This window comes from Lucilia sericata, unplaced genomic scaffold (assembly GCF_015586225.1).
Source record: "Lucilia sericata isolate MDLA Ls3-8-SP2 unplaced genomic scaffold, ASM1558622v1 Contig001391F_arrow, whole genome shotgun sequence".
Taxonomy (NCBI): Eukaryota; Metazoa; Arthropoda; class Insecta; order Diptera; family Calliphoridae; genus Lucilia; species Lucilia sericata.
In genome coordinates this window covers 76471-91871 of record NW_023995331.1, presented here as the reverse complement: position 1 = coordinate 91871, position 15401 = coordinate 76471, and the positions used below count along the sequence as shown (strand labels likewise).

The following is a 15401-nucleotide window of genomic DNA, read 5'->3' as shown; positions in this document are numbered from 1 at the left end:
GAACTAGAACTGAACTAGAACTGAACTAGAACTGAACTAGAAGGTGAACTTGGAAATTCTGTGAAAATTTTTTTTTTTTTCAACATTTTCTCAACATTCTTGTTTTATTTAGTTAAGGTTTATTGTTTGTTTTGTTGGCTATTGTTTTGTAGTAGTTGTTTAATAATTTAAATTTATTTTAAATATTGCAAGGTTTTATTTTTGTTTTCATAATTAAAAAATTATTTGCTCAAGATATGTTTTACATTTAAAACAAAAAATTATTAAAAACTTTTTGTGTTTTTTTTTTTTTTTTTTTAATATTAATTTAACTTTTTTACTTTTTGTATAAACTAGTTTACTTAATAAGCTTAAAATTAATTATTTATTTTGTTGCAAAATTGTGTTTTTTCTGTTGTTTTTTCAATTAGTTATTTAATTTAAAAACAAATATTTTTCAATCTTAGAGAAAAAAAATATTTTAAAGGGAAGAAAAGTTTAAGATAAAATAAGATTTTTTCTTAAAATTGCCAGAAAAAAAAAAATAAAAATAAACAAATTTAATGGTGGTGGTGGTGGTGTTGTGGAGAGATATATATATAGAGAGAAAAAGATATTCAAAAATTATGACAAATCATAAGTTTTGAATACATTTTTCTTGATTTCTATTTGATTTGATTATTGGGTATATAACGGACTTTAACTTGTTGACCTAATATCAATTGATGTTGTTGCTGTTGTAGTAACTGTTGTTGTTGCTGCTGTTGTTGTTGCTGTTGTTGTTGCTGCTGTTGTTGTTGCTGTTGTTGTTGTTGCTGCTGCTGTTGTAGATGTTGATTTAATTGTTGTGGTATCGAAAGACCACTGACATTATTTATAACTGGCTGATTATAATTCAGAACATCATTAATTTCGATTTTTATCAATGATGGAATATTCAAAGAATTTACCTTATTTTTATTCTTAGGAGGGCGACCACCTAAAAAGAAATTTTCAGAAAAACAAAGACATTTGTTGGACCAAGGACGTTTACGTTTTAAAAAGGATTTTGTTTTTTTTTTTTTGGATTTTAAACCAAAATTTTTTTTTGTTATAATTTCAAGCAAAGTTTGTGTTTTTTGTTTAAAAATGTTGTAAGCAATGAGTAGTTGGATAGGTAAGTGTTGTAAGAAGAAAGGGGAGGGGGCAGGATAATGATGAGTAATAGGCGGATATAGGTAAAAAGAAAAAAATTTTGTTTAATTATTTATTTTTTAAAAAAATAAAATTAATGTTTAAGTATATGTATGTATATGTAGGTATGTATGTAGTTAAATGTTTATAAAATATTAATTTCTTTATAAAACTTATCTAATATTGCATTTTTGTTAAAAAGTTTTTAAAAACTTAAAAATCTTGTTAATTTTTTTTCTCAAAATTTATTTTAAAATATTTATATTTTTTTATAATAATTGTTGCATTTTTTAGTTTAGTATTTTAAAAATTTTCTTTAAAAAAAAACTTAAAAAAATTAAAGCTTTTTTTCATTAAAAAGTTATAAAAGCTTAAGAAAAATTATTTCATTCCACGATGCAGTTTTTTATTCTAAATAAATTTTTTGTTAAAATATTAAAACAAAAACATATAAAACATCATAGCCCTAAAAACTTAAGCAGTAAAGAAAGCAGCAGAGTAGGAATAAAAATAAAAAACCATCATAAACTTAAAGCTTAAGAGAGTAAAACAAAATAAAAAGAAAAAAATGCTGGAAAAACCAAAGAAAAATAAAAAATAACTTAAATAATAGAGATTTTTGAAATTTTTTTTAATAATTTTCCTAAGAAACCTAAAAATCCAAATAAATTTTTAATTTTCAAAACTTATTTTCTTTAAATTTAAAAAAATGCTTGTTTAAACCTAAAACATTTAGAAAAAATTTAAAATATTGCTTAAAATATTGTTTTTATACAAATTTTAACCAAATTTTTTTGAATTTCGAAAAATATTTTTGTTGAAAATTTTAGGGTTAATAGGAATCTTTCTATGGAATTTTACTTGTTCAAACCTAAAACATTGAAAAAAACTATTAAATTTTGTCTAAACTATTGTATTCTTACAAATTTAAACTAAATTTTTCGAAATTTTAAAAAAATATTTAGGGTTAAATTGAAAATTTTAGGGTTAATTGGCATTATTGAATGAAAATTACTTGTTTAACCCTTAAACATTTAAAATACAGCTTAAACTATTGTTTTCTTACAAATTTAAACAAAATTTTGTGAAATTTCAAAAAATATTTTTTTAGGGTTAAATAGAAAATTTTAGGGTTAATTAAAAATTTTCAAGGAAAATTTACTTTTTTAGCCCGGAAACTTTTAAAATAAAGCTTAAACTATTGTTTTTATACAAACTTAAATCAAATTTTTTGAAAATTCGAAAATATTTTTTAGGGTTAATTGGAAGTTTACCATGAAAATTTTATTGTTTAACCCTAAAACTTATAAAATACACCTTAAACTATCGTTTCCCTACTAATTTAAATAAAATTTTTTGAAATTTCAAAAAATATTTTTTACGGTTAAATAGAAAATTTTAGGGTTAATTAAAATTTTTCGTGAAAATTTAATTGTTTAACCCTAAAATATTGAAAAAACTATTAAATCTTGCTTAAACTATTGTTTTCTTACAAACTTAAAACAAAACTAAAATTTCGAAAAATATTTTTTAGGGTTAAATTTAAAATTTTAGGGTTAATTGATATTTTGCCATGAAAATCTAATTGTTAAATATTAAAACATTTAAAATTTGTTCAAACTATTGTTTTCTTACAAATTTAAACAATATTTTTTGAAATTTCGAAAAATATTTTTTAGGGTTAAATTGAAAATTTTAGGGTTAATTGAAATTTTGCCATGAAAATCTAAAAAATATTTTTTAAAGTTATGTTGAAATTTTTAGGGTTAATTGGAAAATTTTTATTAAAATTTACATTCTGTAGTGAAAATTTTAAGGAAAGTCTTAACAATTCAACTCTTTATTAAGTTACGATAACTAATATCTCCTAATTAGAACAAATACGAATCGTACAACAAAGTAATCTCTCATCTTCTCAAGCATTTGAAAACTTTATTTGAAATTTTCTATTTCTTATTTCAAAATTTCATCCTTAATTTTATAAGAAATCTTTGAAATCCAAAAAAATAGTTTAATTCGAAAGCGAATAAAAATTTTAAATGATGATACAAACTGTTATACAATCTCTTTTGAAACAAATTATGGCAAACCTCAAACTGTTATATAAAATCTTTGTAAAATTCTCTTCGAAATTGCAAGAGTTAAACTACACTACAGATTTTCTAAAACCTATTATAACTGTTATAAAAAACATTAACAAAAACTTGTAGAAAATAAGAAAACTGTTATACAGACTTGTTGCAAAAAAAATTAAACTGTTATATAACGAATTGTATGTCTTTGTATAACAATTTCAAACTGTTCTACACGATTTCTGTAAAAAAAATTAAGGAAATTGTAGAATTTGTTTTAATCTTTATAAACTATTATACTCGATGAAAAAGTAGAATTTTCACATTCGAAAACTGTTATACTATAAATTTTTAACTGTTTTTAGGGCAAAAGCTGAATTTTGACATTTGTTATACAATCTACATAAACTGTCATACTCGTTTTTAATAAAAACTTTTAAGAGTAGAATTTTTAGGGGAAAAACTGAATTTTGATATTTTGAAACTGTTATACAATAAAATGAAACTGTTATACAACCTACATAAACTGTTATACTCGTTTTAAGTAAAAATTTTTATGAAAAACTACAATTTCTGCATTTGGAAACTGTTATATAACACTTTTTCAGCTAATATATAGCAAACTGAAACTGTTATACTACTAATATAAACTCTTATACTGGGTTTGAGTAAAAAATATATAAATATATGAAAAGTAGAATCTTAACTTTAGGAATGTGTTATACTAGAAATTTTTAACTGTTATACAGAAAATTTTAACAGTTATTTAACCTATATAAACTGTTATACTCGGTTTAAGTAAAACTCTGTATAAAAAAGTAAAATTTTAACATTTTCAAACTGTTATATTTCATTTATTAGCTGTTATACAGCAATTTTTACTGTCATACAACCTAAATTAACTGTTATACTCGGCTTCAGTAAGAATTTTGTATAAAAAGTAGAATTTTAACATTTGGGAACTGTTATACTAAAAAATTTGTAACTGATATACAACAAATTGAAAGTATTATACAATTTATATTAACTGTTATACTCGGTTGCTGTAGTAATTGTATATGAAAAGCAGAACTTTAACATTGGCGAACTGTTATACTATTAATTTAAACTGTTATACAAAGAATATAACGTGTTACATAACTGTTTTAACTAAGTTTGAGTAAAATTATTGCTGACAAAGTAGAATTTTAACTTTTTGAAACTGTTATACAATAAATTTTTAGCTGATATACAGCAAATTTATACTGTTTACAATTTTTTAAACTGTTATATTCGGTTTGAGTAAAATTATTGATGACAAAGTAGAATTTTAACATTTTGAAACTGTTATACTACAAACATTAACTGTTATACAGCAGATTAAAACCGTTATACTACAAATTTAAATAGGTATACATCTTATATAAACTGTTATACTCGTTTTTAGTTCAAATTTTTATAAAAAAGTGAAATTTTATAATTTCAAAACTGTTATACAACTTATACTGAACCGTTATACTCAGTTTTAGCTAAAATTGATTTCAGAAATACAATTTTGAAATTTAGAAACTGTTATACTAAAATTTTTTAACTGTAATACAACAATTTTAAACTCTTATACAGTTGTTATACCGCAAATTTAAACTAAATTAAACTGTTATACTGCGTTACAGTAAGAATTTGTACGAACAGTTAAATTTTTTACCGTTCCAAAACTGTTATACTGTTTGTATAAACTGTTATACAGCTAAATAGAACTGTTATACTGAGTTACAATAAAAAATTGTATGAACAACTACATTTTTTATAGTTTGAAAACTGTTATACTGTTTGTATAAACTGTTATACACCTAAATTGAACAGTTATGTATGAACAAATTCACTTTTTATCGTTTGAAAACTGTTATACAGCTTATATAAATTGTTATACAACTAAGATAAACTGTTATACAGCGTTACAGTAAAAATTTGTATGAACAATTACATTTTTTATCGTTCGAAAACTGTTATACTGCTTATATAAACTGTTATACAACTAAGATAAACTGTTATACAGCGTTACAGTAAAAATTTTTATGAAAAATTACATTTTTTATCTCTTGAAAACTGTTATACTGCTTATATAAACTGTTATACAACTAAGATAAACTGTTATACTGCGTTACATTAAACATTTGTATGCGCAATTACATTTTTATCGTTCGAAAACTGTTATACAGCTTATATAAATTGTTATACAACTAAGTTAAACTGTTATACAGCGTTACAGTAAAAATTTGTATGCACAATTACATTTTTATCGTTCGAAAACTGTTATACTGCTTATATAAACTGTTATACAACTAAGATAAACTGTTATACAGCGTTACAGTAAAAATATTTATGAAAAATTAAATTTTTTATCGTTTGAAAACTGTTATACTGCTTGCAGAAACTGTTATATAACTAAATTGAACTGTTTTACTGCGTTACATTAAACATTTGTATGAACAATTACATTTTTAATCGCTTGAAAACTGTTATACTGCTTATATAAACTGTTATACAACTAAGATAAACTGTTATACTGCGTTACATTAAACATTTGTATGAACAACAAAAATTTTTATATATTTAAAACTGTTATACTGCTTGTAGAAACTATTATATAACTAAATTGAACTGTTATACTGCGTTACAGTTAAAATGTATTTGAACAACTACAGTCTTTATCATTTAAAAACTGTTATAACGCCTGTACTAACTGTTATACAACTTAAATCAACCGTTATACTGGATTTTAGCAAAAATTTCTATGGAAAACAGTAAAAGCAAGACTTTAAAACTGTTATACAACAAGTTTAAACTGAAAATACTTAATTTTTAGCATTTCGAAACTGTTATACAACTTAATTAAACTGTGATTACTAATTACCGCAATAGAATGTATGAAAATATAGCATTTTAAAACTGTTATACTACGATCCTATAGAGAAATTAAGCCTCAAAACCTTAACAACAAAACCCAATACTCTACACTACTTCTTTCGTTTAGATTAACTCCATTTCTTTTATCATTTTAACACTTAATTTAAAATTTTATTGCAAACCATTTTTCAAAATAAAAGTCTCCATATCTTTTCAATAAACAAAAAGATAAAGAAAACTTCAAGTTTTGTTTTCATTCAAAGACTTTTTACAAATTCTATATTGTAAAATTATTTATATAAACTAATGTTAAAAAAGCAAAAAAAAAAACTGAAGATTATATAATATTGCCACAATTAATACTAAATTTCTAAGAAAATTTATAAAAACAAAAAGAAAATTTTCAAAAATCTCTTTAAGTTAGTAAAAAATGAAAAAGAAAAAAATTGCCAAAAATTGAAAATGTTAATTTAAATTAAATTAATTTAAAAATATAGTAGTAGTAGTAGTATATGTAAAGATATATATTATAGTTTTATATATATATAGAGATATATAAGAGTGTATGTATTTGTATATAAATAAAATAGTTTTTAATCATCATCTGATTCATCTTTAATAAACATACGTTGAGGAGCATGTTGTAAAGACAATGGCTGGCCAACCATAGTGACAGGCTGTTGAGGCGGTTGTAATGTTATACATTTCTTAGAGCGTTTTGGAGGCGGTAATTCCGTATGCGAATGACTATTTAACAAATGTTTCGAGAGATGTTGTCGTACAGCAAACGCCTCATTACAGTTTGCAACAGGGCAAGTGAGGTACCTAAGGATTTACGAATGAAAAGAAAAAGAGAAGAAAAACACAAATATTAATTTCATCAGGAAGGGAATTTGTTTAAAAACAAAATTTTAATTTGTTTTTAGTTTTTAGTTAATTTCTTGCAAGCACCTGCCCTCTAAATGACGTTGTTCATGCTTCTTAAGTAGTGTTTCCTGATTGAATGAACTAGGACAAATATTGCATTTGTATTTGAACTCATCGTGCATCTTAAGATGCTGTTCCAAATGGGCCTGCTGCAAAAATTTCTCATCACATTTCGAACATTCGAAGGGATATTGAAGACCATGCGATTTCATATGGGTGTGCAGTTGTGATTGCTGTTTGAATGTCTTCTCCGGACACCGTGGACAATAGTAGCCGGTAATGCCGGCATGAGCTTGTAAATGTTGATTGAGCGAGGTGACTTGTGTGAATTTTTTCGGACATTGATTGCAGCAATACTGTTGCACTTTATGGTGGGTTTTCATATGATTATTAAGATTGGTTACTTGGGCAAATGATCGACCACATTCGGGTTCAATGCAAACGAAAGGACGTTCACCGGTATGCAAACGCCTGTGGTTATTAAGATTTGTTATCTGTCAAGAGAAAATTCATTTAGTTTTCTTTCATTCCATTATAAGTTCTAAAAAAATCCTTACCTGTGTAAATGTTTTGCCACAATCACCACACACATAAGGACGATCATTGGTGTGTATGCGCTCATGATTTCTTAAATTGGCCGCTTGAGTAAAACCTAAATATGTACAGAAAAAAAATCGTTTAATTATTTTTTAATTTTTATAATTTCATTTCATTTACCCACTTACCTTTATTACAATAATTGCACACAAATTTCCTTTCAGCTGCATGATTGCGTATGTGTGTTATCAAGGAGGATTTCCTTGAAAATGTTTTATTGCATAAAGGACATGAGCCTTCTTCATTGAATATTAAGTCCACCTAAATTTTTTGGATTGAAAACATGAGTTAATAGGGACAATTTTAAAGGAAATTAAGAGGAAAATATCTAAAAAATAGAACAATTTATAATAAAATTTTGCCTAAATATAATTTTACAAAAATAAGCCAAATATTTGAATAAGAAAATGTAAGCTTAAGATTGAAGCTAATTTTGGGACGGTCCCGGAACGGCTGTAGCTTCAGTTCTACTTCTGCTCTAGTTCTAGTTCTGTTCTAGTTCTGTTCTAGTTCTGTTCTAGTTCTGTTCTAGTTCTGTTCTAGTTCTGTTCTAGTTCTGTTCTAGTTCTGTTCTAGTTCTGTTCTAGTTCTGTTCTAGTTCTGTTCTAATTCTGTTCTAGTTCTGTTCTAATTCTGTTCTAGTTCTGTTCTAGTTTGTTCTAGTTCTGTTCTAGTTCTGTTCTAGTTCTGTTCTAGTTCTGTTCTAGTTCTGTTCGTTCTGTTCTGTTCTAGTTCTTTTCTAGTTCTGTTATAGTTCTGTTCTAGTTCTGTTCTAGTTCTGTTCTAGTTCTGTTCTAGTTCGGTTCTAGTTCTGTTCTAGTTCTGTTATAGTTCTGTTCTAGTTCTGTTCTAGTTCTGTTCTAGTTCTGTTCTAGTCTGTTCTAGTTCTGTTCTAGTTCTGTTCTAGTTCTGTTCTAATTCTGTTCTAGTTCTGTTCATAGTTCTGTTCTAGTTCTGTTCTAGTTCTGTTCTAGTTCTGTTCTAGTTCTGTTTCTAGTTCTGTTCTAGTTCTGTTCTAGTTCTGTTCTAGTTCTGTTCTTAGTTCTGTTCTAGTCTGTTCTAAGCTCTGTTCTAGTTCTGTTCTAGTTCTGTTCTAGTTCTCTTCTTGTTCTGTTCTAGTTCTGTTCTAGTTCTGTTCTTGTTCTTGTTCTGTTCTAGTTCTGTTCTAGTTCTGTTCCAGTTCTGTTCTGTTCTGTTCTGTTCTAGTTCTGTTCTAGTTCTGTTCTAGTTCTGTTCTTGTTCTGTTCTAGTTCTGTTCTAGTTCTGTTCTAGTTCTGTTCTAGTTCTGTTCTAGTTCTGTTCTAGTTCTGTTCTAGTTCTGTTCTAGTTCTGTTCTAGTTCTGTTCTAGTTCTGTTCTAGTTCTGTTCTAGTTCTGTTCTAGTTCTGTTCTTGCTCTGTTCTAGTTCTGTTCTAGTTCTGTTCTAGTTCTGTTCTAGTTCTGTTCTAGTTCTGTTCTAGTTCTGTTCTAGTTCTGTTCTAGTTCTGTTCTTGCTCTGTTCTAGTTCTGTTCTAGTTCTGTTCTAGTTCTGTTCTAGTTCTGTTCTTGCTCTGTTCTAGTTCTGTTCTAGTTCTGTTCTAGTTCTGTTCTAGTTCTGTTCTAGTTCTGTTCTAGTTCTGTTCTAGTTCTGTTCTAGTTCTGTTCTAGTTCTGTTCTAGTTCTGTTCTAGTTCTGTTCTAGTTCTGTTCTAGTTCTGTTCTAGTTCTGTTCTGTTCTAGTTCTGTTCTAGTTCTGTTCTAGTTCTGTTCTAGTTCTGTTCTAGTTCTGTTCTAGTTCTGTTCTAGTTCTGTTCTAGTTCTGTTCTAGTTCTGTTCTAGTTCTGTTCTAGTTCTGTTCTAGTTCTGTTCTAGTTCTGTTCTAGTTCTGTTCTAGTTCTGTTCTAGTTCTGTTCTAGTTCTGTTCTAGTTCTGTTCTAGTTCTGTTCTAGTTCTGTTCTAGTTCTGTTCTAGTTCTGTTCTAGTTCTGTTCTAGTTCTGTTCTAGTTCTGTTCTAGTTCTGTTCTAGTTCTGTTCTAGTTCTGTTCTAGTTCTGTTCTAGTTCTGTTCTAGTTCTGTTCTAGTTCTGTTCTAGTTCTGTTCTAGTTCTGTTCTAGTTCTGTTCTAGTTCTGTTCTAGTTCTGTTCTAGTTCTGTTCTAGTTCTGTTCTAGTTCTGTTCTAGTTCTGTTCTAGTTCTGTTCTAGTTCTGTTCTAGTTCTGTTCTAGTTCTGTTCTAGTTCTGTTCTAGTTCTGTTCTAGTTCTGTTCTAGTTCTGTTCTGTTCTAGTTCTGTTCTAGTTCTGTTCTAGTTCTGTTCTAGTTCTGTTCTAGTTCTGTTCTAGTTCTGTTCTAGTTCAGTTCTAGTTCTGTTCTAAATCTGTTCTCATCTGGTTCTGCTCTAGTTCTGTTCCTGCTCTCTTCCAGTTCCCTTCAAGATCAGATTGGGAACAGTTCTATTTGAATACTAAATAAATTCTAATTGGTTTCTAACTGGAGTTTACATAGAATAGTTCTACATACATATGTAAATCTCTTAAGCTTGAGTTCCAATTAGTATTTGGTTCAATTTGATTTTGATTCCAATTGGGTTTTGGTTCATTTCAACTGTAATTCTAGTTCCGTTTAGATTCAGTTCTTATCTAGTTTAAAATCAGTTTCAATTTGAACTTCAATAATCCTTAACTTTAGCTTACATTTTCCACATTTTCAAATCAAAAACAACTACTAAACTTAAAATTTTTTGTAGATAAACCAAACTCAGAAAAAAAAACCGAAAAAACATTGTTCTATTGTTTTTTGCTTTAGAAAACATATAGAGAATAATAATAATAAAAAATTTGCAATATGTACATCTAAATGTTGTATGGTCTTCTCCAATTCATAGGAGGACATCGTGATTTGTTGGATTTTATTAACACCGTTTTTACGCGGACGGCGTGGTGTTTGTTGCACTCTCTGCTAGTTTGTTGTACGTAAGAAAAAACAATAATTGAAAAATAAAAAAATAACAAGAAGAAAGAAGAAACAATTGATATATTTCAATGCTTAATATAATAAACAAATATATATTTTTTATATATTAAGAAATTTCAATATAAAATTTACAACATTTTTAAAAATTGCAAGTTAAGAGAAAAAAAGTGAGAAAAAATTAAAAACACAGCAAAAAAAAAATTATAAGTAATATGTAAGAATTTGTTGTTTTTATAAAAAAAGCACAGAGTTTTTGTTTTGTATGACAGTTGGGTATAATGAAAAAAGAATTTACAACAAAAAAGCAAAAAAGATATAAAAGTGTGAAGTAAAAATAAACAATAAGAACAAGTTGTATTTGTGTTAAAAAAAAAAGAGTTGTAAATTGTTTTAAATAAAAAAAGTTTATAGTATTTTAAAAGTATTTCAAAGTCGAGCAGAAATTTAAAAGAATAAGATTTTGGAAAATCGAATTTAAACATCAAACTTTTTCTTGAAATTTGCAAAAGAAACAAAATGAAATTATAAGAAACAAGCCAAAAATAAGAAGAAAATAATTTAAATTAAAAATAAAGTAAAATTATGCATTTTTGGGCTAAAAATCATAGAAGGAACGAAATGGAATTTAATGAAACATGTTGAAAATATATTTTAAATGAAAGAAAACAGCATTTTCTTATTGTTGAAATAAAAACTTTCATAAAATTTAAAAATTTTCAAGAAAAATCTATAAAGGAACGAAATGGAATTCTATGAAACATGCCTAAAAATGGTTTTAAATTGAGGTAAAAGAATTATTTCTTTAGTTTCAAGGAAAAATTTCATAAAAATTTTCAATTTTCAACAAAAACTACTAAGGGAACGAAATGGAATTTAATGAAACACTCCAAAAAGTGGATTTGAAGGTAATAAAATGAAGCCTTCTTGATATTGAAGCAACAAATTAGTAATAATTTAGATTTTTACCGATAAATACTTCAGGGAACGAAATGGAATTTGATGGAACATTACAATAATTTGCTTTAAATTTAAGAAATATTATTTTTCTTTTTGAGAAACTAAAAATTAATATAAAATTTAATTTTTTTATAGAAAAATCGGAAAAGGAACGAAATGGAATTATGTGAAACATTGCCAAAAATAAAAATAAATGAAAGAAAATTTGTTTCATTTTATATTAAATTAAAAACTTTAAGAAAACTGTCATGCTTTTGCCCAAAAATCGAAATGGAATTTTACGAATTATGGTGAAAATTGCCATTAAATTAATGAAAATGTATTTTTCATGATATTAAAACAAAAAATTAAAGTAAATATATATTTTTTCAGGAAAAATTGCAAGGGAAACGAAATGGAATTTAATGAAACATGAGAAAATTAGATTTAAATAAAAGTAAATTTGCATTAAAGAAACTATATTTTTATGATGTTTAAGGAAAAAATTAAAGAAAATAAGGATTTTTCCTTAAAATCGTAAGTGGAACGGAATGGAATTATATGAAACACGACAAAAATAGTTTTTAAATAAAATAATATTTGTTTTACTTTTTGATTAAGTAAAAAATAAAAGAAAATTTTGATTTTTTATAGAAAAATTTTCAAAGGAACGAAATGGAACTTAATGAAACACAAGCAAAATTGGATTTAAATAAAAGAAAATTTGTTTTCCCTATCAAAGAAATGATGAAACAGTAATTAAATGATGTTTAAGGTAAAAATTAAAGAAAATATGGATTTTCTTTAAAAATCGCAAGAGGAACGAAATGGAATTTGGTGAAACATGAGCGAAATTGGATTGCAATGAAAAAAAAAATTGTTTTCTTCAAGTTTAAATAAAAAATTAAAGAAAATTTTGTGTTTTTGCAGCAAAAAACGTTAAGGGAACGAAATGGAATTTGATGAAAAATGAACAAAATTATATATAGATGAAAAGAAATTTAGTTTTCTTTAAGTTTAAATAAATAATTTACGAAAATTTTGTGTTTTTGCGGAAAAAATTTTAAGGGAACGAAATGGAATATGATGAAACATGATTTAAATGGAAGGAAATTGTAGTTAAATGAATGGGAATTTGTTTTACGTATTGTTAAAATAAAAAATTAAAGACATTTCCGTGTTTTTGCTAAAAAAAAACGTTAAAGGAACGAAATGGAATTTTATGAAACATGTAGAAAATCTACTTTAAATTAACTTCAATGTATTTTTCATGATGTTAAAGAAAGAAATAATAGAAAAATTGGATTTTTTATAGAAAAATGTTAAAAGGAACGAAATGGAATTGGGTGAAACATAAGCAAAAATAGATTTAAATTAAAGGAAATTCGCTTTACTTATTGTTTAAATAAAAAACTATAGAAAAGCTTGTGTTTTTGCAGTAAAATGTAAAGGGAACGAAATGGAATTTTGTGAAACATTAGCAGAAATAGATTTAAATTAAAGAAAATTCGCTTTACTTATTGTTTAAATAAAAAACTAAAGAAATGCTTGTGTTTTTGCAGAAAAAATTTAAAGGGAATGAAATGGAATTTGGTGAAACATAGCGAAAATGGACTTTAAATTAAAGAAAAATTATACCTTTTTAAGTTTAATTTCAAATATAACAAAAAATATGAAATTTGGTAAAAAATTGTTAAAGGGACGAAATGGAATTTAATGAAACACAAACAATATTGTATTTAAATTAAAGGAAATTTTGTTTTCTTTAAGTTAATAATGAAAATTTTAAAAAATACATGTAATTAAAGGAAGAAATCAAACTTTCAAAGTTCTGACGCGCTTTTTTATGGATTTTGTAGGTGTATTTTTTATTTAGAAATAAAAAGTTAATTAGTAATAAAAGAAAAAAAACTGTTAAGTAAAGCAAAATTAATGAAAACCATAAAAAATTAAGTATAGTTATTAAATATGCATAAAAATATAAGAGATTTAACAAATATTTTATCCGAAAACAAACTTACTTCTTCCGAATCGTCCTGCGATTGTAGACTATTGGTCGAATTGGTGGAGTTTTGTAGCTGTTGTTGAGGCATTTGTTGTTGATTCAAATTATTCGCTGTATTGCTGGTATTATTAGTTGTTGTATTGTTATTATTATTGTTGTTATTTGAAGTATTATTAGCATTTGCCGCCGCCGTTGCTGTCAAAGCCGGTTGACCAGTAGCAGTGGCAGCTACTGCCTGATAGAAGCCATTACCACTATTGGTCAAATGTTCTGAACACTTTACACAGGTGGGTATATTATAGCCGGGTACTTGAAACAACTGTAAAATGGAACAAAGAAAATTTTAATATTTTTAAAAATTTTAATAATGAATTTATAAAACTTTTTGTTGCTTTTGCAAAAAAATGTGTATATTCCAAAAAATGGGTCTTACTTCTTTTTCTGAACAGCAGATTTAAAAAAAAATATATATTAAATAAAAATAGCCAAGAACCTAAATACTAGTACTTTAATAATAAACAGCTTTGAGGCCACTACTACTGGAAATATAGAAAAATTTATAAAAAAAAATTAAGTGAAAAAAGTAAAAAAAAAAAATATCAAGCCTCATCATACTGTTAACATCACATTGGATAAAAAAAACAAAAAAAAAACTACAACAACACAGAAAAAAAATCGAAATAATGAAAAAATTATAAAAAAAAGAAAAAAAGTATCAACAGTATATAGCCAACTCACAGTAAACTATTGTAAGGTTGGTGGTTATCTTTACATCTCTGTCCCCTCGTTTAAACCCTGCCAAGAGACAGCGCTTTAAAAATAACAACAACTACTACTACAACACCAACAAAAACACAACAACCAGAAGTAACAAAAAAAAATAAATAACACAACATAAAAGAAAAAAAAAAAATAACAACAAAGTAGAAAAAAAACAACTACAAAACACAACAAAACGAAAAAAAAAACAACAACATTGTGAGCGCTATAGAGTAGTTGTTGTATTGCAACCAATGGCGTAGCAGTATAGGGGAGGAGCAATATAATCTAATTCTAAAAAGGATAAAAGGTTAAAGGTACCTAAAACAGGCCGTTGGAAAACAATGACACGGTGGCGATCTTGCAGTACTGTTCATAATGAGAGCACAGTTTTTACAAGAATTTTAAATTCAACTTTTTTTTTCAAAATCCTATTAAATGTTTTCATATTGAGTATTTGTTTTAAACACAAACAAGATCGTTTCAAAGGAAATTCTTTAAAAGCTCTTTAAAAACAGAACCAATCTTCTTATAATGATCAGTCTTTAGAACTTGAAAATTGGATTTTGAATTGATGCATAACATCTTGAAGAAATTCCATCCAGATTAATTGGTTTACACAGATCGGACACACAATATTAATGAAACTGGAGATCAAGGAATCAAAGCTCTTTAAGAACAGAACCGATCTTCTTATAATGATCAGTCTTTAGAACTTGAAAATTGGATTTTGAATTGATGCATAACATCTTTAAGAAATTCCATCCGGATTAATTTGTTTACACAGATCGGACACTCAATATTAATGAAACTAAAGATCAAGGAATCACTAGTCTAAATCGTTCAATATCGGGGAAAAATACTTCTCTCTGAAACATCTTAAAAATCTTAGACTTTAAACTTCCCAGTTTCCTATCTGAAGAGTAAGAAGAACCCACTGTTACGGGACTCAATAGCCTAACTTGAACAGAATAATATCAATGTGGAAAGTGACCTTAAATCTTAAATAGAATCAAAATATGAGCCCACTGTTATGGGAGTCAATAGCCTAACTTGAAGAGAATAATATCTATGTGGAAAGTGATCTTAAATAGAATCAAAAGAAGAACCCAAACGTATT

The 15401-nt window shown here is 26.2% G+C and overlaps 1 protein-coding gene across 4 annotated transcripts in view; it reads right to left on the bottom strand.

Moving 5' to 3' along the window:
• Positions 1-304: 304 nt before the first annotated feature.
• The window catches only part of LOC119611211 (zinc finger protein OZF), a 43621-nt gene continuing 28524 nt past the window's right edge, over positions 305-15401 (bottom strand). Inside the window, exons 2-9 of one of the 4 annotated variants that reach the window (XM_037966720.1) lie at positions 13539-13841; positions 10459-10566; positions 7763-7895; positions 7595-7689; positions 7062-7531; positions 6739-6935; positions 930-958; positions 540-863 (exon numbers count right to left, since the gene is read on the bottom strand). In XM_037966720.1, the coding sequence (XP_037822648.1) occupies positions 645-863; positions 930-958; positions 6739-6935; positions 7062-7531; positions 7595-7689; positions 7763-7895; positions 10459-10566; positions 13539-13841 (1554 nt within the window). In that variant the 3' untranslated portion in view covers positions 540-644. Of the gene's footprint in view, positions 959-6738; positions 6936-7061; positions 7532-7594; positions 7690-7762; positions 7896-10458; positions 10567-13538; positions 13842-15401 lie in introns of all 4 variants that reach the window. The other 3 variants (XM_037966722.1, XM_037966719.1, XM_037966721.1) reach the window with 3 other exon arrangements.